The sequence below is a fragment of the Orcinus orca genome, chromosome X (assembly GCF_937001465.1).
Source record: "Orcinus orca chromosome X, mOrcOrc1.1, whole genome shotgun sequence".
In the NCBI taxonomy this organism is placed as follows: Eukaryota; Metazoa; Chordata; class Mammalia; order Artiodactyla; family Delphinidae; genus Orcinus; species Orcinus orca.
In genome coordinates, this window is record NC_064580.1 from 13147713 (window position 1) to 13174527 (window position 26815).

The following is a 26815-nucleotide window of genomic DNA, read 5'->3' on the forward strand; positions in this document are numbered from 1 at the left end:
TGTGTGTATGTGAGTGTGTGGACACAGGCCAACCAAATGCTTTTAAATAAACAGCAAACTCAAGAGGAAACATTTTACTGATTGCATATTCATTGACTTACTTCATCTCCCACCACTTTTGCATCCACTGCTCTTTGGGTATTTCACCCTTAAAGACCATCCACCTCCACTTTTCTAACATGTAGGTAAACGGTAGAGTTCCAACAATAGTAAGTGCTTGTTTGAGCAGGAAGTTTATTTCTGTTGCTGAAAATAAAATGGGAAAGGAGGGTGACAGCGGACGTTTTGTATTAGATAATTTCCTAACCTCAAGATATTATTCCTCAAAATATACTTACTGTAAGGATGATCACATGAGAAATATTGACAGTGGACATAATAATATGTATATATTCGTTTTCTCAGCTGAGGGATTTGGAGTAGGGTGAAGCCTTGGATAGATCAGGTTAAATAAATCTACAAGGAACCCCTAATCCTTTTTCTTTATTAGTTTCCATTGCCTTCCTTAAGTACTTCTTATCAGAGCTAATTAGGGGTATTTTACCTACTTTCCTAGTCATACTGTTTATCTTTTTTGGTTTATTTATTTATTTATTTATTTATTTTTGGCTGCGTTGGCTCTTCTTTGCTGCATGCAGGCTTTCTCTAGTTGCAGTGAGCGGGGGCTACTCTTCATTGCGGTGCGCGGGCTTCTCATCGCAGTGGCTTCTCTTTGCCGTGGAGCACGGGCTCTAGGCACGCAGGCTTCAGTAGTTGTGGCTCACAGGCTCCAGTAGTTGTGGCTCACGGGCTCTAGAGTGCAGGCTCAGTAGTTGTGGCACATGGGCTTCGTTGCTCTGCGGCATGTGGCACCCTCCCGGACCAGGGCTTGAACCCATGTCCCCTGCACTGGCAGGCGGATTCCCAACCACTGTGCCACCAGGGAAGCCCCACACTGTTTATTGTTGCAAGCTCCATGAAGGAAGTGACTGTCAATTCTCATTCAAGACTGTATACCTAGCCTGGTGTCTGCTACATGATGTCCTCTGTGAGTCTTTGCTAAATAAACAAATATTAAACAGATGTGGCCAAAAGCCAGTAAACCAGGGAAGGGAAAAAACAACAAAAACAAGCCTCCCTAGAGGAAACCATCCACTGGATGATCAGAAGTCCAATGTACTTTAAATTTACTGACATCTTCCTTACCTGAGTTTAAAATGCTTTAACAAATTATGTTATTTCATTTATCCTTTATTAGTGATGTAAAAAGGCAGTGGAGCTCATATCTAGTGCATAAATGAAGCTCACTGGAATGTAAGCAGAGGGATATTATCTACTTGGCACACCAATGTATTTAGTGTCTTTTAAAATGCTTTACACATAGTAAGTGCTCAATAAATATTTTTGGAAGAAGAAAGGAAGAGAGGGAGAAGGAGAGAGAGAGAGAGAGAGAGAGAGAAGGAATGAAGGACCTTATTTTGTTTAGCATCATTCACAGATCAGGGCCAGAGCCAAGGAAAGAAGCAGGAGTTTTTCAAATCAGTGGTTTAACCATGCCTAGTACTGTCTTAGTGATTCAACCATCTTTGACTGCTGTCAAGGAATATTAAAAAATGATAAAACTAATAATGGTCTGTTAATTGACTTGAGAATGATACTTTAAAATTAGGAAACAGGTGTGGTTACTGCGAACCCCCTTTCCTCTGCTGCTCCCTTCATGGGAGGATGCTGCTACTTGTCTATTACCCACTGGGTCTGTGCTCACAGTAAATTTTTCAGACATGATGATGGCTTTACACTGACCTACTCCCAGGTCCTTGTGAGATCATCAAGGTCTGGAGCCAGAAGTCGAGGCAAAGCGAATTCCCCACACAAGGATGGAGCTCATGACCTGGACCTCATCGACTAAATGTACTAGTAGGCAGAGCTGAAGTTTATGTCCCAAATTGCTAAAATGAGGGGAGAGAAATACATAGGAAAGAAGAACATATTTGGCCCTAAGTGTCCTCCTTTTACAAGAAAAAATCCTCACAGAAAAATCTGGATCTCGTGAATATCTGTCGTGTTCCATCAAGTCCAACCCATCCAAAGAGAAACAGGCTGCCTCGGGCAAAGATGCTGAAGGATGGCCTGAATCTGAGGGGATGTTACGGGGCAAATTCATGCTTCGGCCACATGAACAAAACGTTTCAGTCTCCTCCAATCTTGATATTCCACCACCTGTTCCTTAAGAACTCCCAAATTTCAAGTTACACTTTGCTTTGCATAATATTATGGGAAAAGTTATAGATTAGGGCTCTGCTTCCGGTTCTGCCATGTTGCTTCTTGACCTTGGGTTAATTATTTTCCCTCTCATGTCTTCAGTTTGCTTCCTCTGCAAAATGGTTGTTAGAATCTGTTCCAGCTCCACTGTTTTGGTTTTTACCTAGAACCAGGGGATTCAGTCAGAACTCTGACACTAATTAGCTGGGTAACCTTGGATAAGCCATTTCAGTTCTGTGGGCCTGTTTTAGCATCCTTTTAAAAAGCTTCTGTTAGATGGTTCTTAGAGTCCCAAGACCATTCACTTATTTACCTCTCTTATGCCCTTTTCAAAGATACAAAACCAGAAGCTGGCATATTATACTATATACTTAAAATTTTTTTTAACCAGTAGCAATTTCCAGTTACCCATAAATAACTTATATTTTACATGGCAAAAATTAAATATATCCTATGCATGACAATAAATACCTTTGCCCATGTCAGACTAAAGAATACCCAAAACAGGCCATGAAAACATGTCCATACCACTGTCTTCATAAAAATCAGGGGGCAGAAGACCAAGCGCTTTCAGATAGTGAGGTGTAGCTGCAGAAAGTGACATGATTTCCCCAACAGCTTCATGGAAACCTTCATTAGCTCCATTTCTGAACAGGTAGGGCTGTGTGGCATACGCCATGTCATACTGGATGTGCCCCATCTCGTGATGGGCTGTCAGGAAGTCATCCATCGTCACCTTTGTGCACATTTTGATCCTGAACAAAAATGGGCAAGATTAAAATGAATCTCATTGAATTTCATTTAATCATCACAATGGAGTTATATGGGATTTCCATAGCATTCACCTTTCCAAGACTTATTCACCAATGATTCTTGAGGACCTATCTTGTACGTCCTAGAAACTGTACTAGGTGCTCAATATAAAGTGATGGGCAGGGCTGAATCTTGTCCTCCTGATCACAGACTAACAGAAAGGAAGATAAACAGAGTCGTCTACTACAGAAACTCTGAGGCAAGTACTCTACAAGCGATCAGTAGGCATGGCCTCGGGCACAACAATGAGTATATGGAGGCATAGTCTTCTGGAAGCCCCCAGGAAGGGCATAACTCAGGATGCAATGAGCAAGCTGGACCTTGATCAATATGCAGGGCTTTGCCAGGCAAATGGCAGGGAGGGACAAGAGACTGACATTCCTAGAAGCGCTCAGTGAGGATGGCTTGAGAAAAGAATGTGGCATTCAGGACACAGCCAGCAGTCTGGTACAGCCAGGACATAGTAGTAGTAGGAGAAAGGGCTAGAAATTGATATTTGGGAATCATTAGCATGTAAGTCAGGGAGTGGATGTGATGGCCCATGAAGCTGTGTAGGATGGCAAGAAAAGAGGGCCAAGGACAAAGCCCCAGGAGGTCCCAGGATGTACAGGGGGGAGAGAGGAAAAGGAGACAGAGAGAGATGTCAAAGAAGTCCAGAAGGAATGATGATGCAGACATCAGTGAACAAGAGCACTTCAAAGACAACTCCTCAACACGGCCCCATGCTGTTGTGGCCCAATGGTATGAGGATGGCATCTGGCAATTAGGTGCTGGTCCTTTTCAACTTGGCAAGAGCAATTTCATGCAGATGAGTGTAGGGGTCATATTTCAGTAGGTTCAGTCGTCTTCCCACCACTCTGAGCACCACGTCAGCCCCCTGACAAATACCCTTTAAGGACTCCCGCTGCTCAGGAACAAACTCAACCTCCTTTACACACCCCAATATGACCTCCTTCTCTAACTTGGTTTTTCTCTATACTCTTTTGGCACAATTGTAAGAATAGCTATTATATAGTTAATATCTACTGTGTGTAAGATCCTGTGCTAGGAAGCTCACATACACTTACTCATTTTTCAGCTTCACCCTAGTACTGGAGTCAGTGAGCTATGGCCTGCAGCTGGCTACCTGCTGTGATAGATCAGGCTTTACTGGGACACAGCCCTAACCATTTGTTTCTGTATTATCTATGGCTGCTTTCATGCCACAAGGGCAGAGATGAGTAGTTGCAACAGAGACCTGCAAAGCCTAAAGAAACTATTTACTACCTGACCTTTTATAGGAAAGGACTGCCAACCCCTACTCTAGCGCATGCGGCTGGGGCCCTGCCTAGATCTGCTTTACCAGAAAGATCCACCCATCTCCCAGTTGTCTGAGTCCTGGCTGTTGGCCAACAGCTGCTTCCTTCTTTAATGTTTTTGGCTAAATGGGAGGTGCCTCAACCAGGAGGTTATGTGGCCCCATACTCTGGGGCAGTCCACAGCCAATGACTAATATGGGGTACAAAGGGCCAGTCCTCTTGTCTCAAGATGTGACCAACTCTGTGGTACAAATCATGCTCCAGAGAGCCCCGTGGGATCAGGCTGAGGCCAAGTCTCTAGCAGAGACCACCTCCTTATTAACGCTTTCCCCTGCCCCATCCTGCTTCCCTCACTCCCCTTTGCCTGCAAGCTCTCCCTCGGTGAAACACGTGTACAAGAATCTCCATCTCAAGCCAGGGAACCCAACCTAAGACACTCACAAACCTGCCAACCGGGAATTACGATTCCACTTTATAGATAAAGAAACTGAAACCCAAGCAGGTTAAATACCTTGCCCAAGGTTGCCTATTCATTAAGTGACACAGCTGGGGTTAGAAAGCCTGTGCTCATTCTGCCATTTCACACAGACCCTCCTTCACACGCCCTTTATTCTAGCCTAACCTGCTGACTCCAGTACACAACACTGGTCCTGCCTCTCTGCATCTGATACTGCTATTCTCCCAGCCCCGTGTCCCTCCCAGCTCTGTCTGTCCAAACCCTTCTTGTCTTCCAAGCCCAACTCAAATGCCACCTGAAGAGCCCTGTCTGAGCCAAACCCCTATTCCAGGTGTGGTCACTTATCTTCCAATTCCCACGGAGTGTTCTCTGTGTTTCTCTTAATGACACATACCAGCTTATCTATTCACCTGTCCTAGCTCACTCAGAAGAGGGAAACGGAGGTGGGGATCAATGCCTGACTCACATATCCATCTTCCGTAAATCTTGCACCAACCCTTTCCTAATGGGGTCACCACCATACCCATGACCATGCAACTCTAATGGGTGCATATCATCTCAGATGAAGCAAACTGTCTAAAGGTTCAAGTTAGGGCCTGCTGACAATCCCCTTTTCCTTGGAAAGCCCAGATGTGCTCTCATGGACTCCCAGCCTTCGTTCAAGGAGAATTCATTCATCTCTTCTGTGCTCAGAGAAGCAGAGAAGGAATCCAAATTCATCCTCATCCCTCCATTGTCTCCCATTTTAGTATCAGCTGTGTACACATCAGCCTCACTACCTGAAGTCACCCTTCCCCAGGTCCCATGCTGTGGGGTGGCAGACCACTTTCCGGCCATCGCCTGGCTCAGTTAGCATGGAGTTATCCCAGAATCCTTGAGTCATATTAGGAAGGCCAATAGACACAAAGAACTTCTCAGCCTCCTTGAATATCCTCTTTGCATCCCAGGACTGGAAGAAAAAAAAAACAAAAAAAAACCCAGCATTTAATTCTAGCATTAAAATCACGGCATTCTTTCTGTTGGATGTGTACAAAGGCATAACTGTTCTGGAAGGCAATTTGGCAACATGTATGGACAACTTTCACAGCGTTTATACTCTTTGTCTCAGTAATCCTGTCTCTAGGGAACTAACCTAGGAAATTCTCAGAAATTAGGTCGAAGAATTATGTTTAAAATGATTTTTATTATTAATTTTCAATTGAAATAATTTGATATATTGTGTAAGTTTAAGGTGTACAACGTGTAAAATGATTTTTTTTTTTTTTTTTGCAGTACGCAGGCCTCTCACTGTTGTGGCCTCTCGCGTTGCAGAGCACAGGCTCCGGACGCGCAGGCTCAGCGGCCATGGCTCGGGCCCAGCCGCTTCGCGGCATGTGGGATCTTCCCGGACTGGGGCACGAACCCGTGTCCCCTGCATCGGCAGGCGGACTCTCAACCACTGCGCCACCAGGGAAGCCCTAAAATGATTTTTAATAGAGGGAAAAGTGGAAACAACCACCAGAATGGTTAAATGAATAATGATGCCTTTGTGGAATGGAAAATCTAAATAAATTAGATTTATAAAGAATTTTTATTGATATTTTTAATAATTTAATAGTGAAAAAGTAAAATACATAAACCACTTATATGGTATAATCTTAATGAGAAAATACATTAAAATGTTAACAGTAGACGGGGTGAGAACATGTGTGAAGTCTTTTGTCTTTATTCTTTATGTTCCAAGTATAAACACAAACGATAATGACCTTCTCTTTGCTAAAAACTGTTCAACTCAAGACAACATCCCTTGATTGATCTCCTTTGATGGGCAAGGCCCTGGCATTAGGCTCATTAGAAGACACAAGCAATAAAGCAGACATGAAGTTGCGTGATTTTGGAACCAAAAAGGCCCACATGTGACCCAGCAGCCGATGGGTAGGGGGGGCCTTGGCTTCATAGTCTGTATGGGAATCTAAACTTTCAGAATGTTCTGGAACTGGAGAGGGGCAGCAGAAGGTGTCTGCGATTCAGCAAACTCTTCTGGGAACCAGTGTCTCTGGAGCTGACCAAGACTTCTTTGGACATAAGGCCCATATCAGTCAAACTAAGTTTGTATAATTGGCAGATATTTAATGAATCACGTTTTAGTGACACAGAAAACTTCCTTTCATCTTAAAGACCAGTCAAGTTTGTTTTTTCTCCTATGTCAGCCTTGGGGATATGCAACTGGATATAACAGACACTATGGATATTTTCTTTGACCTTTAAAGGCTTAATGTCAGTCAATATTGCTATTGGTGAGTATGGCATTCTTAAGGAGAATGAACATATACTAAAACAGCGTAGACGGGCAAGCACAATTAACATCTGCTGAATGAAGAATGAATGGATAGAAAACCAGGCTGGAAATATTAGGAGTTCTCAGTTCCAACCTTAGTTGTCACTGACTGTCTTTGTGACTTTGAACAAATCATTTACCCAAGCCTCAGTTTCCTCACCTACAACATGGAACTATCACAATACCTGTCCTGGCAGTCCCATAGGTTTGTCGTAAACATAACATTAGGCGAGATGGTGGGTGTTAAAACACCGTAGATAGGCTATGGAGCTACATAAAGATGGGCCTCTGCTGCTGCTCAACTGCAAAGTGGGGCTACAACAGCTGCAGGAGTTTAGGGGCCCTTGCAGCTTCACGTTTTCATTCTGCTATGGACTTTTCCCAGGAGTATGTTACGTAGGTGAAGATGTTCATTGCATTGCTGCTTACAGATTTAAAACTGTTAACAAGCAGTGCATAAATAGCAAACCATGGTGCAACCATCTGAAGAAATTTTACACGGCCAGTAGATGTATGATTATGGCTCCTACCCAGAAATGTAGGCTATTAGCTGAATAAAGAAAAATACACAATTATAACTATAATATTATTTAATCAATGGAAGGGAACATAGAGAATTTAAACAATTATACCAAGATGGTAAAAAAAGTTTATTTAAAAACTATTTTAGACTCTTGTAATACTTTTAACAGTAATGATTTTTAATATGCAAAAATCTTCTAATAATATCCTTGTTTTACTATTCACAGAGATTACTGACTACTTAGCAATGACTAACTTTATATATATTTTTTAACTTTATATTTTTTTAACATCTTTATTGGAGTATAATTGCTTTACAATCTTGAATTCGTTTCTGCTGTATAACAAAGTGAATCAGCTATACATATACATATATCCCCATATCCCCTCCCTCTTGTCTCCCTCCCTCCCATCCTCCCTATCCCACGGCTCTAGGTGGACACAAAGCACCGAGCTGATCTCCCTGTGCTATGCGGCTGCTTCCCACTAGCTATCTATTTTACATTTGGTAGTGTATACATGTCCATGCCTCTCTCTCACTTCATCCCAGCTTACCATTCCCCCTCCCCATGTCTGCAAGCCCATTCTCTACGTCTGCGTCTTTATCCCTGTCCTGCCTCTAGGTTCCTCAGAACCATTTTTTTTTTTTAGATTCCATATATATGTGTTAGCTTACCGTATTTGTTTTTCTCTTTCTGACTTACTTCACTCTGTATAACAGACTCTAGGTCCATCGCAATGACTAACTTTAGAAAGAGTTATGGCAACCAGTTGATAATTCCACATCTTATTGCTTAATGGAAAACTCAGGTCATCTCTACTTTTAATATCTCTCAGCAAGATCAATACCATACTTATTGAAGGTACTTGATGTCACTGACATTGTAAACTACTTTTCCATGAAAAGACAGCTACATAAGAAATAAATTTAAATTAGCTTGAACATTTTCTCATTTACATGTTTTCATAAGACAAGAAGAGAAGGATGGCATAAAAAGAAATGAGGTTGAGGATTTAGATTTGGTTTTCAAGGTGTCTTCTTCCTACCTGGTTCTGCATTTCTTTGGTAACATCTATGCTCGGTCTCTCTCCAAAGGGGACTGTCAAAGGGTACAGATTTGTCCAAAATCTCCCCCACATATCACCTATTTAAAAAAAAGATTTCGTTAATACATGACAAGGACAACAGAAGTATAGACCTGATTTTACATAGTGCATGAGGTGGGATTGGTAAACAGGACACAGAGTATTCTAGATTTAATCTAGTTTCTGTGCTTCCTTTTCACTACCTCTTTTCTTCTTCCCTTATTTTATATTTTCAACATTCCCTTCTTTTTTTACCACCTCTAAAAGGTTAAAATGGCAGGAGATGATGTGGCTAGACAAAGCTTGTTAGGGAATCATCCCTGTTTCTCACATTTCAAATTACAATTCAAAGGCACAATGTATTAAATGTACAGGACATCACAGCTACTATAGATTAGAAATAGATTTATATAGTCCCTCATCCATGGGACAAAATACTACAAACTAGACTATTAGTAATCTATGATATTGGATTCAAGAGAGATCATATAGACAGACTTGTGGTTGCCAAGGGGGATGGAGGGGGAGGCAGGGATGGATTGGGAGTTTGGGGTTAGCAAATACAAACTATTATATATAGAATGGATAAACAACAAGGTCCTACTGTATAGCACAGGGAACTATATTCAATATCCTGTGATAAACCATAATGGTAAAGAAAAAAAAGAGAGAGATCATATAGGATCATCATTCAGGAATCTCTGCTAACTAACCAGTAACTAAGTTCCACTTTTATTACTATATTATAGGAATCCACTTAACTGGGTGATTTTTCAAACATCTCAAACAAATGTTAAATTGAATTCCAAGGCCAGAAACCCTAAAAGGAAAAAATGGATCTAGAAAAAAATCAATCTCATAATAGGACCAGAATCCTGGCACCAAAGGAATGGGGGAAAATAACTACATAAAGAATATGTCAATGAACTCATGTTTTAAAAGATAAAATTCAGTAGAGATCAATGTAAAGTCCTATGCTTCAATTTTAAAGAAACATCTATCTATTCTAGAAATATGTGATATGTGACATCAGGCTGAAACATATCCCACATGTAAAAGACCAAAAGGGACCCAACAAACAGTATGATGTGGCTTCCAAAACACAAATGTGACTGTAGGGTAAGCGAGTAGAATTACAGAGTCTAGAACAAAGGAAACCATAGCACCATTTTTACTCCATGTTGGTCAAACTTTATCTGGAGTAACTGTTCAGTTCTGAGCGTGATATTTGAAGAGGGACATCAACAAAGGATAGCTTGTCCAAAGGAGAACAAGTAGAAAAGTGAGATTTTAAAGAATGGTTGAAAAATCTATGTAGGATATTTAACATAAAAGAAGAAAATAGTGTATACGTGATGATAACAGTAATACTCACTAAAATATACTGAGTACGTACTCTTGTGCCAGGTACTACGCTGTGCCTTGACAGTGGTTGTTTATAAATCTCTAGAAGGCCATCTTGTGCAAGAAGAATGGACATATTCTGGGTAACCTCATAGCATGGAATTAGGCGAAATGAATGGAAGGCATTAGAGGGGTGCTGATTCACCTCCACATAAGGTAGGACTTTAGGTTAGTTTACTTTGGAAGGAAGAAGGAGCCACCTGACAACAGACAGGTTTAAGCAGAAAGTGAATTACCAAAGAACACCTGCCAAAGACACTGTAGAGAGTATTTATATATTGCTTTAGAGGAAAAAGTCTCCACTGATCCTTTGTCCAGATTCCCCCCTGCTAAGAGAGAGGCTTGGCTGTGGAGAATCAGCTGTCAGCAACTTAGCTTGGCTAGAGTAGGCATGCTATATATGCAAGACATGAACTTTTCAAACATATATTTTATTTGGCCTCAGCTTCTGGGGTGAGGGAGAGGGGAGGGAGGATGGCCACTCTCTGGTGGGGAATAAGGAGGTTGAATAAAGGGCCCCAGGTCTTGCATGGTCTACAAAAGCTCTATGGCAGGATCCAAAGTTCTTGGAAGATTGATTCTCCTCCTAAGCTAGGCATCTTCCTTCATGATGAAGACTTCATTCATTACTCATATGATTCCAAACCAAGTACTTCTCAGCAAAAGAAATTGTTGCAGTTGAACAATGAACTTAACAAAGCTTTCACTCAGGCTATACCTTAATTCTAGAAAGTCTTTCTCTCACCCCTGACTGCCCCTAGCCAACCAAGCTTCTTTCCTCTGAATATGATGCTAAAATCCCACCTCGAGGATTAGCCAACCAAGTTGATTAATAAAACTTAGTTTCCCCATTTCCACTCTCATTTCTCTAGTGATCTTAAATAACCCCTTTATCCTATGGATTGTGGCCAACATAATAACTCTTTATGTATAAAGTAATGCAACAGAGAACAATTTAAAATGACTTCTCTGCTGAAGATAGTGCTTTCAAACTTTGATTTCTATAATGTTACTAACTTCATTCACAGAATTTTTCAAAAGTTGGGCCTCACTCCAAAAAAACAACTTTATTGGTGGAAATGACAAAGAGCAAAGTACACAAAGAATTCCTGGAGTTTCTTACCAAGCAAATGGGCAGGGAGGCATCCAGTCGGACTGATACGGGAAGGGTAGGCATCCATCAACTTTGCCCTCACAAAAGCGTGAAGTTGTTCATATAATGGTTTAATCTGAAAAGCTCAGGAAGAGAGTTTAAGACCAAGAATAGCCTATTTCCAATCCCCAACACTAAAAATAGGAGCTTCTTTAGACAAGTAGAATTTCCCTAAGTTCTAATTTCTTCTCCTCTGAAATATTCTGGAGAGTTTGAAAGCATTCATTCTTCCCAGATATCGATGATGACTAGTTCCACTGCATAAAGCAATTAACACACCTGGAGGGATACAGATCCCAAAAGGAAGTCAGATGCAAAAAAACATTCATACTTCCTTCATTTTTAAACTGAAGTATCATTTACATATAAAATTCAACCATTTAAAAATATATAGTTTCGTGAGTTTTAATAAAAGTATACTGTTGGACAACCATCACTACCGCTTGGTTTTAGAACATTTCCAACATTCCCCAGAGTTTCCTTGCACCCATTTGCAGTCAACTCCATTCCCACCCCCAGCCCCAGCTGATCACTGAACTGATTTCTTTCTCTATCGTTTTGCCTATTCTGCACATTTCATATAAATGAAACCATACAATATGTGACCTTTCATGTCTGGCTTCTTTCACTTGGCTTAATGTTTTTTAGGTTAATCCATGTTGTTGCATGTATCAGTGTTCATTCCTTTTTATTACTGAGTAGCATTTCATTGTATGAATACATCAGAGTTTGCTTCATTTAGTATCTTAAGGATAAAATTCACCAGCGGAAGGGTGACTAGGTTGTCTCCAGTTTGGGGCTATTATGAGTAATATCTCTATAAACATTCATGCATAAGTCTTTGTATGGCTATATGTTTTCATTTCTTTCACATAGGTCGCTAAGAGTGAAATACCGTAGTCATATGGTAAGTATGTGCTTAACTTTTTAAGAAAATGCCAAACCATTTTCCAAAATGGCTGTACCATTTTACATTTCTGTCCGTAGCACTTAGTACTGTCAGTCTTTTTTTTTTTTTTTTTCTTATTTTGGCTGTGCCAGGTCTTAGTTGTGGCACGCGGGATCTTGAGTTGCGGCATGCAGACTCCTAAGTGTGGCATGCATGCAGGATCTAGTTCCCCGACCAAGGATCGAACCCCGGCCCCCTGCATTGGGAGCGCAGAGTCTTACCCACTGGACCACCAGGGAAGTCCCTGTTAGTCTGGTTTAATCACAGCCATTCTGGTGGGAATGTAGTGGGCTTTTTTTTTTTAATTGAAGTATAGTTGATTTACACTGTTGTGTTAGTTTCAGGTGTACAGCAAAGTGATTCAGTTGTGTGTGTGTGTGTGTGTGTGTGTGTGTGTGTGTATATATATGTATATATATGCACATATACACACATATATTATTTTTCAGATTCTTTTCCATTATAGGTTATTATAAGATATTGAATATAGTTCCCTGTGCTATACAGTAGAACCTTGTTGTTTATCTATTTTATATATAGTAGTGTGTATCTGTTAATCTCAAACTCTTAATTTATCCCTCCCCCGCTTCCCCTCTGGTAACCGTAAGTTTGTTTTCTATGTCTGTGAGTCTGTTTCTGTTTTGTAGATAAGTTCATTTGTGTCATCTTTTTAGATTCCACATATAAGTGATACCATATGATATTTGTCTTTCTCTGTCTGACTTCACTTAGTATGATAATCTCTAGGTCCATCCATGTTGCTGCAAATGGCATTATTTCATTCATTTTTATGCCTGAGTAATATTCCATTGTGTATATATATATATACCACATCTTCTTTTTCCATTCATCTGTCAATGGACACAGGCTGCTTCCATGTCTTGGGTATTGTAAGCAGTGCTGCTATGAACATTGGGGTGCGTGTATCCTTTCAAATCAGTGTTTTCCTCTTTTCCAGATATATGCCCAGGAGTGGGAGCGCTGGATCATATGGTAACTCTGTTTGTGGTGGTTCTTAATCATGGTTTTAATGTGCATTTCCCTAATAACGTTTTATTTGCTTATTTGCCATTTGTGTAATTTCCTTGATGATGTACTTACTCACATCTCTTGCCCATTTCTTTTTCGGGGGGGTTGTTTGTCCTACTTCCGTTTTTGATAGCTCTGCCCAGCTATGGCTGTGACAGAACAGCTTCACATAAGAAGCTGGAAGGCATGGGGATGTGGGGGTCAAAATGAAGGAAGAGCGAGACGTTGAGAGGTGTCTATGGGGCACTTCTAATAGGACTCTCCCTTCCCTAGAACATCTTCCTTAGCCAAAGATAAGGAAACAACAGTATCAAGTGTCCTGAGGAAGGAAGCAAAGCCTGTGGCTCTGCTAACAAAGGAAGACAGCACAGGCCCCACCTAGCTCCTGAAACCCATGCCTTCTTATAATGTAAAAGACCGCTCCTTCCTATAGTCTTTCCTTCTCATAATCTTCCTGTTGGTAACTGCTGCTCAATGGCTAAAAGGGAGAGAAAAGCAGAGCAATTCCGATCACCTGCAGCAGTTGCCCTGTGATTCTTTACAATCTTGCCAGGCTCTAATATTCCATAACTCTGAGGCCTGGGAACGACCAGCCAGTGTGTTAAGAACAAGCCAGAATGCTTTTGGTCCCTGTCCCTTCTTCCTGCATGCTGCCCTACGTCTGTCTCTGCAGACAGTTCCTTGTTACCTCTGCAAAGGTACGTTCCACATCTCTGATCAACTGGTCGCGGCTGTAGTCATAGTCACCTGCCCCCGTCACTTCATAATCCCCTCTCCAATAGTCCCCATAGTCCTCATAATCTGTTTTTAAAAAGAAGAAAAATGAGAACATCTGGAAAGAAAGAGATAAAGCACAATATACATAGAATAGCTTTCCTGGGAGGTTAAAAACTCCAAAAACCTGTCACATTTTTATTGCCCTTCTAAATATCAACTCAAAGGGATGCAAATAAATAATAACACTAGCTAATGTGTCCAAATTTTAATTCATTATCTCATCTACTAAGCACAAAAACTCTACAAGACAGACAGTATTATAATCCCCGTGGTGCAGGGTAACAGCCTGCTCTTGGCCGGTTAAACGATTCGTCCAAGGTCACACAACTGGTGAGGGGCAGAGGCGCACTCCGAGTCTCCTAACCCCAGGTCTCTACTCTCTCCATAGGTCAATTTGCATCCTTAGCTTTAAAACGTGTGACTGGATCTTTGAATTCTCATTTTGCTCAGGGCCTTATATTTTCAAATCTAACCCAACTCATCTTGGACACGGCCACAGTGGGCCTGTGTTTGTTGGCAAATTGTACGTATGCTTCATGTAGTGTCTTGTTATCGGGAAATGCAAGCTTGTGTCAGGGTAATAGTTAGAAAGTTTGTAAATGTATTTTAGCAACTTTTATTTTTACATGCACGTTGGCAATGGATGATCAGGAAGATGAGGAGACAAGTAAATATTTGGATGGAAGGATGTGGCGATGGGCTCCTGTCTCCAGCTTGCCTGTGGCTTGAGAACATGAGTTTAAGTGGTAGTGAAAGACATTTAGAAAGAACAGATGAAAAATGTTTTTCCTTCCTCAACCCCAGAGCATAAATTAATTCATAATGCTATGGCTTCGGCTCATTATTCAGGCTGGAGGGTAAGTTAAGAGATATGGAAATTCCTCACCATGTTAAGATTTTGATGACCACGTGATTTGAGTTATAATTACAACTACAGAGAATAGTAGGTTTCCAGCCTAAACTACTCTGATTTGTTTCGTTCTGGGATACCACTCTGACGTAAACACACAAATGACCTTTGAGAATGAACTGTGGCCAGATGGGAGTTTAGGGGAGAGATGGTGTCTCTGACTCTCATCCTTTCTGGTAAATAGAATCGATCAATCCCCCAGACTACCTCAGGAACCCTCGGGGGCCTGAGCCCTCCCCAGACAACTGATTTGTTTGACGCCTGGTAACTTAGTCTCACTCTTGAGCCCTTTCAACCGTACAATGTCAATTCACCTTTCCTTACTCCCTGGTGGTCTCCTCTTTGAGACACATAACCTAATTGTTCAGCAGGTGACTGTTAAATTAGGAATACCCCTTAGATCAAAGGGCAGGCTTGGTGATTCATGAGAAATAGCCCCGAAGCCCTGCAGAGAGCTTCAGAACCGCCACAGCCCAGCAAACTCACTGTTGGCTCTGGCCATCTCGTTTTCCAGGACCACATACTCTTCATATAATGGCCTCAGCTGCTTGCCGACCTCAGCCCTCCAGCCTTCCCAAGCCCAGAGTCTCCGACTGTAGTCTTTGCTGTTTTCCATTATGTCATCCAAACCTATTATCGCAAAGTAGCCAAAGGGAAATAAACATGCATTTGTAAAGTTTTTATTTGTAAAGACTTATATGAAATTTAAAGAATTAAAAGGCTGGCAGACATCAAGGTCATAAAGTTGTTCAATGAAATCTCATGATTTGTTCATTTCCTCACCCTTATTATAGTTTCAAAAGATTTCTGCAGAGAAAATAAACCACTGAGATCATTGAACTATTAATTTCATTAGATTACTTGAGTGTGACAAAATTCCCAGTGCAGTTTTGTTAAAACTTAAAAGAGCATCTGTGTGCTGAAACACACACATTTGGAATCTTCCCCTCTTTAGATGATCCATCTAAAAGGCACAATGTCGTCATCTAATGTTAATCTCATTTTTAAAGCTTGGAATAAAAAAAGGAAATTTTATAATCACTGCTCAAAATTAATAGCCCACCTGGTTCAAGTACTAAGCACTCCTGTGTATTTGGGTCCAAAACTTTCCCACTACTGTAGATGGTGCTCATTGTACTTAGAATTGCGTTCAACTGCAAATTAAAGATAATAAACAATGTTAAAAGTGGAAGATGTACAAAAGAGAATGCTAATGTAGAGATGTCCTTTCAACCATGTGATTTTTTTATGCCTCAAAATACAGCAGTTCACATCTTCTTGGCTAAGTATCTTCTTTCATGTAGGGTTGGAACACCTCAGTTAAATTTTCCCACCGTCGACTAGCACAGACGGGCCTTCTTATAAGCACATGATAAATATATGTGGAGTGACTAAAAAAACAAAACAGAACAGATCTACCAAAATCCCAAGAATGTTTCTCACCCACACACGCACAGAGCAGTGCATTTCTTATTCCATTCAGCCTTCACTGAGTGCACATTTATTGAACATCTGCTATGTCCTACACTCTGACAATTATGACATGAACAAGTCACTGGTCCTCAAGGACCCCACAATCATGCGACAGTGAGACAATCATGAAACCAATGATTACATAATAGAGTGACAGGTACTATAACTGTGGCCAAAAAGTGATGTGGCAGCATGGGGGGGTGTGTGGATAAATTAATAACCTGGAGATTCAGGAATGGCTTCAAAGAGGGGGCACAATAGAGCTGTGTCTTGGAAGAGAGGTAGGAATTGGTCAAGTAGAGAAGGGAAGTAGAGGACAGAGCTTACAAGACAGAAGAAGGTTGAGAAAGACAAGGCATTTTCAGGGAGTGGTGACATGAGAGAGAAAACTGGGGTAGTGGTGTTGATTGAGGGGCATGGAGGATGGGAGAATAGAGAGGGAAGTAGGGGCAGATCATGAGCAGCCTTCTATGCCTTACTGAAGAGTTTAACTTTTACCCTGTAGGTAAAGGAGCATAAAGGTAATAGAGTAAAGCAGTGCTACTCAAAGTATGGTCCATGGACCAGTGCAAGTCAGCAAATAGTTTGTTTCTCGTCTATGAGAAGCACAGGAATTGAGAGAATAAAGGTTTATAAACTTTTAAAAACGATTTGATATTTCCATGACAGTTAAGCATGTGATCAATGAAATTAACCAAGCACTGATCTGCAATGGATTGAAAATAAAGAAAGATAGGGAAGAAGGGAGGGAGGAAGGAAGAAAGGAAAGAAGGAAGGAAGGAAGGAAGAAAGGAAGGAAGGAAGGAAGGGAGGGAGGGAGGGAGGGAGGGAGGGAGGGAGGGACTGGTTCTCTCCCATAGATGATTTAAGAAACACTGGATGAACGGCCCTGTTTCCCCTTCTCCTATTTCTCTCTTCCGTTATTCCTTCACTCTACTACAAGAGCCATTATCCTAAAACATGAAACAGATCTCATGCTTAAAACTTCAACAAGATCCCACAGTCCAAAGGAATAAACCCAAGTCCCTTACCATGGCACAAAACCCCTCCTGCTCTCTTTCTCTACCTGCTTTTTCCATCTCCCCTCCTTCCTCTCCATTGAATTCATGCATCCTTGAGTCTCCCCTCCTCCCAAACACTTCAAGCTCTTCTTACACGCATTTCAGTGATTTTTAATCCTGGCTGCACATCAGAATTATCTGGGGATCTTTTTAAAATACAATGTCCAGTTTCCACCTAGACTAGACCAAGCTCTAGATTGTAACAGAGCAACGGGCAAGACGGTGTCCTTGTGGAAAAGATGGGGCAGGGCGAAATGGATAAAATAAAGTGGATTAATAACTATTTGAATAATGGGCCCCAAAGAATGCAGAATAATAAACAACAGCTTGTAGGAAGACACAGGCCATATGGTTTGACCTTTGTCCTTATCGTGCATTTTTCTTTTTATAGATGCAGATAAGAACACAGTACCAGAGGGCAAGCAGCTGAGAAAGACTTTGATGTTAAATAGGCAAATCTTTTAGATAAAAATATTTCAATAGATCAAATCAAGGGTCTGTAAATTATGATTTGCAGACCGAATCCTGTCTGCTGCCTGTTTTTGTAAAGTTTTATTGGAACACAGCCATGCCCATTTGTTTCTGTGTTAGCTGCGGCTGATTTCCCGCAACAAGAGCAGACTGACTCAGTGGGACAGAGACAGTATGGCCCACTAACCTAAAATATCTACTATCGTTCCCTTTACAGAAAGAAAGTTTGCTGACTCCTGGGCTAGAGAGATAGGATGAGAGATTTTTATTTTAACAGGGGTGAATGTAGGCTTTCTTGAATTTAGACAAACTACCTACATAAGAATAGAATTTTCAAAGGTATCATTTTTGGAGCAACATTGGTGGAAGAGATTTGGAGACTTTCTTGACAGTGATGTTGAGATGAATCAACCATGGAATTTGACTGTCAAAAAACCAAAGCAAGCAAACAGGAGCCTAATGTAATCCTGGGCTGTCTTAGTAGATGTAAAGCACAGGAGGCAGGATGTCGTACCCCTGCTCACCTCCAGGCAGACCCAAACCCACTCGGAGGGCTGTGTTCAGTCCAAGGATACTGACAAAATGAAGCCAGCAACTAGGACTGGTTAGGGAACTTGAAACCATCGTATAAGGAAAAATGGACAGAGTGAAGGATGTTTAGCCTAGAGAAGAAAAGACTCAACTAGTTAAAAAAAAAATTACCTGCCTTCCTTTATTTAAAGACCATTATGGGAGAGAGCAATTTGGCTCGAGAAGGCGGTACAGAGTGGAGGAAAAGCACTTTATGCTCAATGGAAGGAGTATCTTGCCATCAGTTAGAGGGACCCACATACGGAACTGGCCTCTTGGAAAGAAGTGAGTCGCCCATCCCTGAAGCAGTTTGAGCTGGGGTGGTTTAGCCACTTGTTAAAGAAGTTGCCCAGGAGAGTCAAGAGTCAAAGGGGTGGGGGAGGATCAGATGACATGCAGGGCTTCTCAAGCTTAGCACCACTGACGCTTTGGACCAGACGACTCTTGTCTTTGGGGGCTTCCTTGCGCCTTGTAGTGTTTAGCAGCATCCCTACCCGCCAGATGCCAACAGCACCCCTCAACAGTTGTAAAAACCAAAAATGTCTCCAGATATTGTCAAATGTCCCTGGCGGGCAAAATCACTCCCGGTTGAGAAGCACGGACATGGACTAAGTGCCTGGTCCTCAGGAAGGTGCCCTCTGTCACTGTGTCCATATACACCACAGCGCCCTTAGAATCGTGCTTTAACAATGTGTCCCAACATACCAGTGTCCTACTTCACTCTCAAAGGATATCGGTTTGGATGATAAGTTACGTGGCCACCCTACCGAGGCACAGAGCTCTTTCTATTGTGAGCATTGCTATCTTGGCAGATAAAGGCAGCAGCCAGGGGTGATATTAATGTTTAAGATTTCCCCAATATTTCAACTCTTGGGGTCAATGCTAGCATGTCACGTACTCGTTTGCTCTTGTCTGCTGAGAGCACTGAGGTCCCACTCTGCTGAAGGACCTGCAATTGACGCTTGAGTGTGAGATTCCGAATTTCTTCTAGTGGATAAGTTTTGGCAATCCTGGATTGTTCTTCATAAAAGGCAGACCATTTGGCCCCGGCTGCATTCTGAAACGACAAAAAATAATAATAATAATAATAATAAAGTTGAAGTTAGAATGGCACTGCTCGAATAGATAGAACAGAAGATATAGTCCAAAGAGCATCTGGTGGAACATTTAATATTTCCTGAGTGATTTAATTCTCTACTTTGCTGAAGGTCAAAGTTTAGGTTAAGAGTGACCAAGCCACACTTGGTCACACTCTCTTTCTGACCTAGTGCTTAGTTTTCCCAAGGGTCCTGTCCCCAGAACCGGAAGTGAATTCTCACAGATGATTCATGTTGTGAGGCCCTGGAAGGTATGGTCTTAGCACTTGTGACGTGGGCGAGTTGTTCAAGGATTCAAGGACGAGCGCTCTAAAGGGAGAGTCCAGCAGAGCTCAGAGCGGACTTCCTGGGCATACAGCTCCTCATGGCGATGAGAACCGTAAGAAATGAGAACCAGTTTACAGGAAGCTCCATGGTGCCATGATTTACCAGAGATTCTGATCTTAAAGTATGATCCCCAGTCAAGGTTGCCCAGAACATGGCCATTTGGTAGCTGTGGTGATTTTCTACCAGCAAAAGAAACCAATAAGCAGGTGATGATGCCAGGATTCACTTGCCCCCCCATCTTGACCATCAGTAAGCAAGTGGACTTCTCCAGACTTATCCAATGCAGTCTTCTCTCAGCGCACAAGCTCATTTCCATTTATCAAAGACTGAAATGAGCAACTATTTTGTACATTGTACTTCTCCAGACCCTATAAAAGAGGTAGCATATGAGGCAAGTAAGAACTCCATTCCTTGAGTCAGACACTTCTGACTTATCAGGTCACTTATTGTGACCCTGAACAAATTACTTAGCCTCTCTGAGTCATGTTACCTTACTCGGAAAATGAGAGTAATAATAGTAGAACTTACCTCAAAGGGTTGCTGTAAAGGCGAGAAAATTTAACAAGCAATATAATGCCTATCAAAGTGCCTGATATATCCCAAGCATTTAAAAATCATAGCTACTTTATCACTTACAGGGAAAAAAGTCCTTGTCCTTAAGTGGCTGACAGTTTTATCAAACAGATAAGATACGCATCGTGAATGTTTCACTACTGAAACAAGAGCATATGATAATGTATAAACTATGAGTGGGGCTAAGCAGTTCCTGTTACAGGGACCAGATTTGGCAAGCCCTCCTGGAGGAGGTGGAACTTAAGACAGACCTTAAAGTAGGTAGGAGATAGATGGGTGTAGAGTACTTTGCAAAATAATTTACCTCATTTGGTCTTCTTAACAACCCCACGAGATAGAAAATTATTCTATTTCCATTTTTCCTATGTGTAGAAAGGGGCTAAGAGAAATAAAAAGTGGAGCTGGTAACTAAATGCCGGCATCTGAATCCTGGATCCTGTGGTGGGCAGACACTAAGATGGCTCCTGTGATCCCTCCTTCCTGCTGGGGCACCCTTGTGTGTCCCCCTCCCCTTGAGGGTGAGCAGGACCTGTGCCTCACTTCTAACTGGGAGAATATAGCAAAAGTGACAGGATATACATGTTTATGTTACATAAGGTTGCCATTTTTATCTTGCCAGAAGACTCTCCCTTGCTGATTTTGATGCAGCAAGATGCCATGTTGTGAACTATCCTATGGATAGGGCCACATGGTGAGGAATTGAAGATGGCCTCTGACTGACATCCTAAGGACCTCAGTTCAGCAACATATGAGGATCTAAATGCTACCACTAACCACATTAGCTTGGAAGTGGATTCGTCCCCAGTTGAGCTGCAGATGAGACCACAGCTCTAGCCGGGACCTTGATTGTAAGCTTATGAGACTCAGAAGCAGATCCAGCTAAGGTGTGCCTGGAGTCCCGCCCCACAGGAACTGTGAGATAACAAGTATGTGTTGTTTTAAGCTACTACGCTTGTAGTAATCTCTTACTCAATAGAAAACTAGCACAGATTCCAAAGCAGGACTCCAGACATGACTGCACTCTCTAGACCAAGGAATTTTACTTTTATCCTGTAAATACTAGGGAGTCACTTAGGGGTTGCAAGCAGGTGTGTGACATGATGAAAGTGGTGCAGGAAAGGGACAACAACGGATCAGACAAGAGATGAAGGGAATAGTTGCAGTGAAATGGAAAAAGATTTCTCTCTTTATTGAGCACACACAACCCCTCAGGAACTACTTCTCAGTTAATCTTCACAAACAATCTTGTGAGGTAGTTGTGATTGTCTCCACTTCACAAATGAGGGAAATGAGGCACAGAGCAGGTAAGTGACTTTGCCTAGGTCACACAGCTAGCAACTGGAAGAAACAGGGTGTCAACCCAGAAATGTTTACCTCCAAAGCTAATGCTCTTAACCACTGGCTATAGATTCGACATATTCTGTTCTTGTCTCTAACATGCCCGAATGAGAGGGAGTGAGCTATGGAAAGAGGAGTTCGGTCTACAGCACAAATTCATTCATGCAACCCACCACTCACCTCTCAGTCCCTACCCTTTTTCATCCAATCCAGAATGACTGACAGCAAAATTTCTAGTAAAACTTTGATCCCAAATTAAGGCAATTCTTTTCTTTTCAATCTACTTTGGAAACAGCTCATTATTCCCAAAAGGCCCCAATCTTAAAATATTTTTTAAAAATTATATTGCATGTGGGAACTTTGAAGATATCTGTTTTATTTTATTTATCGCTACCATATACAAGTGTTATACTTTATATCACAAAAAAATTACTTTATGTTGCCTTGAATTTTGGCCCCTGAGGACACACTGTTCCATCCCAAGCTGTTCTTTTTAATATTGCTTACAATCTATTCCATATTCATGCTATAAGGCTCCCAAGCCTACATAAAACTGACAGCTTAGAAGTTATACAGAGAATCAAAGTCAGTTCATACATACCAACCAAGTAACACAGACAGTGCTTGAGAGCTATATGTCATTTTTGGATTTGAATGATGAACGAATTGAAGCATATACAGTAACCTACGTAGTTACAGGGTTCAAAAGGAACCATTACAAATCAAATAAGTGGCATCCCATACTGCCTCTGTGCAAAGGCAGGAGAGCAGCAGCTAACACAGCAAAAGTTTCCACAGCCATTGATGGGGGTTTGGGGTCAAGACACACATTACTCAGTACAATCACAGGAAGTTAGAACCCTCTCTGACTTCCTACATATAACTACAGTGGATACCATATTCTCATCCTACAAGAGATCCTTTGTAATTTCAAGGACTGAAAATGTAAAATCCTAAATTATATTTTAAAACACTCCAAAAGATATCCTGCTCTTTTTGGCCCTAATGATATGCAAGTTAAATATGATTTCATTATGCTTTTAAATGTTTTCATATGAGCTTCGTCTTAAGCCATAGGTCTGTGGTCTCTACACAAATTATGATAGTTTTATATAAACAATTAAAATGCTTTTGTGATAAGTTGTTTGAAATGAAAACAATTAAAATCTCATTTTCTTTTTTTCTATAGTTCACTATCAACCCCTAAACCACTTCTTCCCCTGTAGGTATGAGAGTTCCCTGAAGACAGAAGATGAAAAACTGAACGGAACCTTAGCATCCAAACAGTGACTTGGAGCCCAACAGGCTCCCAGGGAACCCTCCACGCTCAGGTCCCATATGCTGGTCCAGTTTTCATATATAGCTCTCAAAACCACATCAGATTCAAAGATGAAAACTGCCTTGGTTACTTTTCAAATATGCCCAGATACTAGCATATTTTTAAAAACAGCTTATTCTATTCAAGGAAGTAGGTAATCTAAATTACAACAATATTGTTTTGCCATGAGAATCAAAAATTTATTTTTTCTTTTTTCAGATGGGAGGAAGGGGTATGGCTGAATTTTATCTCATAGGGAAAAAGAAAAATCCACTCACACCTGAAACTGGGTCCTGCCAGAAAGTGGCCCACTAGATATATATTTGAGATATTTCATAATAAAAAATATAATGTAGTATAAGTAACATAGCAAATATCACGAAAACCTCTACTCAGATTTTTTAAACGTTGACACTTTGCAATAGTTGCTTGAGACATATTTATTTAGTGGTTAGAATCAATAATACCATATTATATACTCAAAAGTTCCTAAGAGAGTAGATCTTAAATGTTCTCACTACAAAAAAGAAATGGTAGGACTTCCCTGGTGGCACGGTGGTTAAGAATCCACCTGCCAATGCAGGGGACACAGGTTCAATCCCTGGTCCAGGAAGATCCCACATGCCGCGGAGCAACTAAGCCCACGTGCCACAACTACTGAGCCTGCGCTCTAGAGCCCGTGAGCCACAACTACTGAGCCCACATGACACAACTACTGAAGCCTGCATGTCTAGAGCCCATGCTCCGCAACAAGACAAGCCACCACAATGAGCCCGCACACTGCAACGATGAGTAGCCCCCGCTCGCCACAACTAGAGAAAGCCCTCACGGCAACGAAGACACAACACAGCCAAAAATTAATTAATTAATTTAAAAAACCCCACATATTCTCAGAAGTGGAATTGATGGGTTAAAGTAATTTTCAGCTCCTGTAGATATTGTTAAATCTTGGTAAATCTGATTTTATGTCAACTCGGTGTTTCATTATTAATATAATGTTATCCCTCTGATTATTAATGAGGTTAAACATATATATGAGGTATATAAATATATATATATATTCAAATTTCCTCCTTTATGCATTTGCTGCTCATATCTTTTCCCTATTTTTCTAGTGAATTTCTGTCTTTTTTAACACTTAGTAAAATTTCTTTATAGATTCTGATTGTTAATCTTTTGTTAATTATATGTATCACAAATGTTTTCTCAAGCTCTGCTTCTTGTCCTGTGTGTGTCTGTGTGTGTAGGTTTATGATGTCTTTTAGTGCACAGAAGTTTCTTTCTAATCCTAATGCAACTGATTTGCTCAGTCTTTTCCTTTATAGATTGATCCTTTTGTCTCTTATTTAAAAAATCATTCTAAAACAAAAGTCATTTAATAAACCATTCCTGGGCTTCCCTAGTAGCACAGTGGTTAAGAATCCGCCTGCCCTCTCGGACTTCAGACTATACCACAAAGCTACAGTAATCAAGACAGTATGGTACTGGCACAAAAACAGAAATATAGACCAATGGAACAGGATAGAAAGCCCAGAGATAAACTCACGCACATATGGTCACCTTATCTTTGATAAAGGAGTCAAGAATATACAATGGAGAAAAGACAGCCTCTTCAGTAAGTGGTGCTGGGAAAACTGGACAGGTACATGTAAGAGAATGACATTAGAACACTCCCTAACACCATACACAAAAATAAACTCAAAATGGATTAAAGACCTAAATGTTAAGGCCAGACATTATAAAACTCTTAGAGGAAAACATAGGCAGAACACTCTATGACATAAATCACAGCAAGATCCTTTTTGACCCATCTCCTAGAGAAATGGAAATAAAAACAAAAATAAACAAATGGGACCTAATGAAACTTAAAAGCTTTTGCACAGCAAAGGAAACCATAAACAAGACGGAAAGACAACCCTCAGAATGGGAGAGAATATTTGCAAATGAAGCAACTGACAAAGGATTAATCTCCAAAATTTACAAGTAGCTCATGCAGCTCAATATCAAAAAAACAAACAACCCAATCCAAACATGGGCAGAAGACCTAAACAGACATTTCTCCACAGAAGATATACAGATTGCCAACAAACACATGAAAGAATGCTCAACATCATTAATCATTAGAGAAATGCAAATCAAAACTACAATGAGATATCATCTCACACCAGTCAGAATGGCCATCATCAAAAAATCTAGAAACAATAAATGCTGGAGAGGGTGTGGAGAAAAGGGAACCCTCTTGCACTGTTGGTGGGAATGTAAATTGATACAGCCACTATGGAGAACAGTATGGAGGTTCCTTAAAAAACTAAAAATAGAACTACCATACGACTCAGCTATCCCACTACTGGGCATATACCCTGAGAAAACCATAATTCAAAAAGAGTCATGTACCACAATGTTCATTGCAGCTCTACTTACAATAGCCAGGACATGGAAGCAATCTAAGTGTCCATCAACAGATGAATGGATAAAGAAGATGTGGCATAATATATATACAATGGACTATTACTCAGCCATAAAAAGAAACAAAATTGAGTTATTTGTAGTGAGGTGGATGGACCTAGAGTCTGTCATACAGAGTGAAGTAAGTCAGAAAGAGGAAAACAAATACCATATGCTAACACATACATATGGAATCTAAAAAACAAACAAACAAAAATGGTCATGAAGAACCTAGGGGCAAGATGGGAAAAAAGACGCAGACCTACTGGAGAATGGACTTGAGGATATGGGGAGGGGGAAGGGTAAGATGGGACAAAGTGAGAGAGTGGCATGGACATATATACACTACCAAACGTAAAATAGCTAGCTAGTGGGAAGCAGCCACATAGCACAGGGAGATCAGCTCGGTGCTTTGTGCCCACCTAGAGGGGTGGGATAGGGAGGGTGGGAGGGAGGGAGACACAAGAGGGAAGAGATATGGGGATATATGCATATGTATAACTGATTCACTTTGTTATAAAGCAGAAACTAACATACCATTGTTATACTCCAATAAAGATGTTAAAAAAATTAAAAAAAAAAAAAAGAATCCGCCTGCCAATGCAGGGGACACGGGTTCAAGCCCTGGTCCGGGAAGATCCCACACGCCATAGAGCAACTAAGTCTGTGCACCACAACTACTCAGCCTGCACTCTAGAGCCCATGAGCCACAACTGCTGAGGCTGTGCACCACAACTACTGAAGCCCGTGCACCTAGAGCCCGTGCTCTGCAACAAGAGAAGCCATCGCAATGAGAAGCCTGCGCTCCCCAATGAAGAGTAGCCCCCACTCGCCACAACTAGAGAAAGCCCATGCGCAGCAACGAAGACCCAGTGCAGCCAACAATAAATGATAATAAATAAAAATAAATATAAAAAAGAAATCTTATCTATAAAAAAAAAATAATAAACCATGTCCAACCAAGAGTCACCTATATATCCTTATAAAAGTTTGTCTTACTTTTCCTATTTAATTTTTAGTCTATCTTAAATTTATTTGTATCTGTTACATAAAGTAGGAATGCCTTGAGCTTTGGCTCATAAAAGGGTCCCTACAGATTTTTAAATTTGCTTCTTTTTACCAGAGCTCTAGGAACCTGAACAAGTTTTTTGTTCATTTCTTGGCTCAATATTCCTGCACCCTGCTA

At 41.0% G+C, this 26815-nt stretch overlaps 1 protein-coding gene across 4 annotated transcripts in view; it reads right to left on the reverse strand.

Moving 5' to 3' along the window:
• The window catches only part of ACE2 (angiotensin converting enzyme 2), a 63977-nt gene that overhangs the window by 18535 nt on the left and 18627 nt on the right, over positions 1 to 26815 (reverse strand). For 2 of the 4 annotated variants that reach the window (XM_033427928.2, XM_004269657.3), the window contains exons 3-11: positions 19430 to 19588; positions 16020 to 16110; positions 15443 to 15586; positions 13958 to 14070; positions 11262 to 11367; positions 8696 to 8793; positions 5589 to 5758; positions 2770 to 2996; positions 102 to 246 (exon numbers count right to left, since the gene is read on the reverse strand). In XM_033427928.2, the coding sequence (XP_033283819.1) occupies positions 102 to 246; positions 2770 to 2996; positions 5589 to 5758; positions 8696 to 8793; positions 11262 to 11367; positions 13958 to 14070; positions 15443 to 15586; positions 16020 to 16110; positions 19430 to 19588 (1253 nt within the window). Of the gene's footprint in view, positions 1 to 101; positions 247 to 2769; positions 2997 to 5588; positions 5759 to 8695; positions 8794 to 11261; positions 13906 to 13957; positions 14071 to 15442; positions 15587 to 16019; positions 16111 to 19429; positions 19589 to 26815 lie in introns of those variants that run through there. The other 2 variants (XM_049704451.1, XM_049704452.1) reach the window with 2 other exon arrangements.